The 2,030-nt window shown below is 45.8% G+C and overlaps 1 protein-coding gene across 1 annotated transcript; it reads left to right on the top strand.

Annotated features, from left to right (window-relative positions):
• The first annotated feature begins 1,200 nt into the window (after positions 1-1,200).
• LOC115242084 lies at positions 1,201-1,656 on the top strand. Its single transcript, XM_029818135.1, has one exon. The coding sequence runs from the start codon at positions 1,201-1,203 to the stop codon at positions 1,654-1,656; it is 456 nt and encodes a 151-aa protein (XP_029673995.1).
• The last annotated feature ends 374 nt before the right edge of the window (positions 1,657-2,030 follow it).

Raw genomic sequence — 2,030 nt, 5'->3', positions numbered from 1 at the left:
CATTAATTAGACAAGCCATCATTAAAATAGGTGGTTGAGTTGATGTTCGCAAAGTTCATGCGCGTTACGTTATCGAAATTCGAAGTGACTCAATCAAGTTTTGCAATAATCTTATAATTTTCCAGCGAATCGATATATTTCGAAAATGTAACACATGTTTAGCGCGTAAAAATATTTTACGTATAATGAATTTCAGTAAAATTTTTGCTTTTTAAAAATTTAAATCGTATGTTCCCGATGGCATACAGTGGCGCGAACGAGCGATCAGACTTCTGATTTTATCGAAACGAGCAGGCTGACTATAGAGAATTCACGTTCGATCGTTCGGAGGTTCGATCGGAACCAGTTGATGATCGAAGCGTGGATAGAGCGCGCGGTTTCGTTGACGATCGCATTCGGCATCTGGTCTCATCAGGGCGACGATAAAACGTTGCGAGAGAAGGACGACGGCAGTTTATCGATTCGATCGACCGAGAAACGTCGCGCTTGTTCTTCACGAGAGGCAAACCAACGCTGGCACGCGGATTGGAAATCGGCGAGCGTGGGTCGACACGCGGCGCCAACCTGTTGCTCGAGATCGGACTCGTTTCCATTTAGAGGACTCCGGGTGTCCAGCCTGCGCCGCCACCGTGAGACCCGTCCTCGATTCGGAGAGCCAGGAATTAATCAACCGAACCGGCGGACATTCGAGTGCCCGACTTCTGATTAACGCCCGAGAGCGTGTCTTTATCGAAGGCGCTGTGGGATCGGCGAGCCTTCTGTTTCGGAGCCAGCGATTGATCCCGGCTACTTCTGAATAAAGACGCGTTCTTGGAAGAGCTTGTTGACGATAGCAGCTCTTCAAGATATGTCCTCGTCTCAAAAATGAAAATGAATCAACTCGTGATTAAACAGACTCTTGTCAAATAAGGACTCTTATTAAGATTATAGGATCGGCGAAAAGTCCTAGAAATAAATCGTCGATTCGAGATTTAGAATTAATGAAAAAAACAAGTTCACATTTGAATCTCCGATTAATGTCGAACCTATACAAAGGAGGAGAACGATTGCGTTGAAATAATATGTAGCGTAACTTTCCGTGAAAAATTTCATCACCGAGTGTGGACGCCGAAAAAAAGACGAGTAAAATCCGCAAGGTAGACCGCGCGATTCATATCGAAGATCAAGACCGATATGATGACGTGAAGTGAACATCTCAAGATGCCTAGTTACTCGGTAATTAGTTTTATGGTCCTCTGGGCCAGCTTGTCGTTGGCGAGCCTCTCGACGAGGGAGCTGCTGGAGTGTCGGGCGAACTTGACGGCGACGATCAAGAACGACACAATGTTCCTGGACAAGGTGCGCCAGTCGGACTACATCTTCACGGGGAAGATCAAGGAGTTGCGGCAGGAGGAGCAGCTACTTCACGCGCGCGTTAAGCGGGCGATCAAGGGCGCGTTGAATGCCACCGTCGATCTCGTCGTGAACGACACCTGCGGTAACTACGTCAGACGCGGCTACACCGGCATCTTCATGGCACGTCGCGGCGACGCGCGACACATCGGCAAAATCGTCATGCACTTTGGTCCGGTTCCGCTCACACTCGCCAATCTCGACAGGCTGAACGCCGCCGTTAGAGGTGAGTCCATGCGGATGTTTTTCGTAGGAAAAATATAGCGTAATTCTAATTTTTTATAATTTAGAAGAATTTATTCCCAAACGATCTCATCTCTGCACGGTTTCGTAAAATATTAAGTTTGCAGAACTATAATATCTTGGGAATTTCACGCTTTGCGTATATGAATTTATAGAAAAATTTCTATTATTTTATTCTTCGTATAATTTAAGAGTAGAGAAGGGGAATTTATATTCGCGATGATTCTCATCTCTTTTTTGCATATTATGCAGTATTCTCTTACAAGAATCATGCGTGAGCGTGTTGACACGCAACGCATTGTCGGTACGTGGGTGGATAAAACACGTCAGACGGTTAGCATTCAAGGTCTACTGGACAATCGCCTCAACAAAAGCGCAAGAAATCTAGAAACAGT

The sequence above is a fragment of the Formica exsecta genome, unplaced genomic scaffold (assembly GCF_003651465.1).
Source record: "Formica exsecta isolate Colony F162 unplaced genomic scaffold, ASM365146v1 scaffold562, whole genome shotgun sequence".
Lineage (NCBI taxonomy): Eukaryota > Metazoa > Arthropoda > Insecta > Hymenoptera > Formicidae > Formica > Formica exsecta.
The sequence above is the reverse complement of the archived record's forward strand: the minus strand, read 5'-3'. Positions and strand labels throughout refer to the sequence as shown.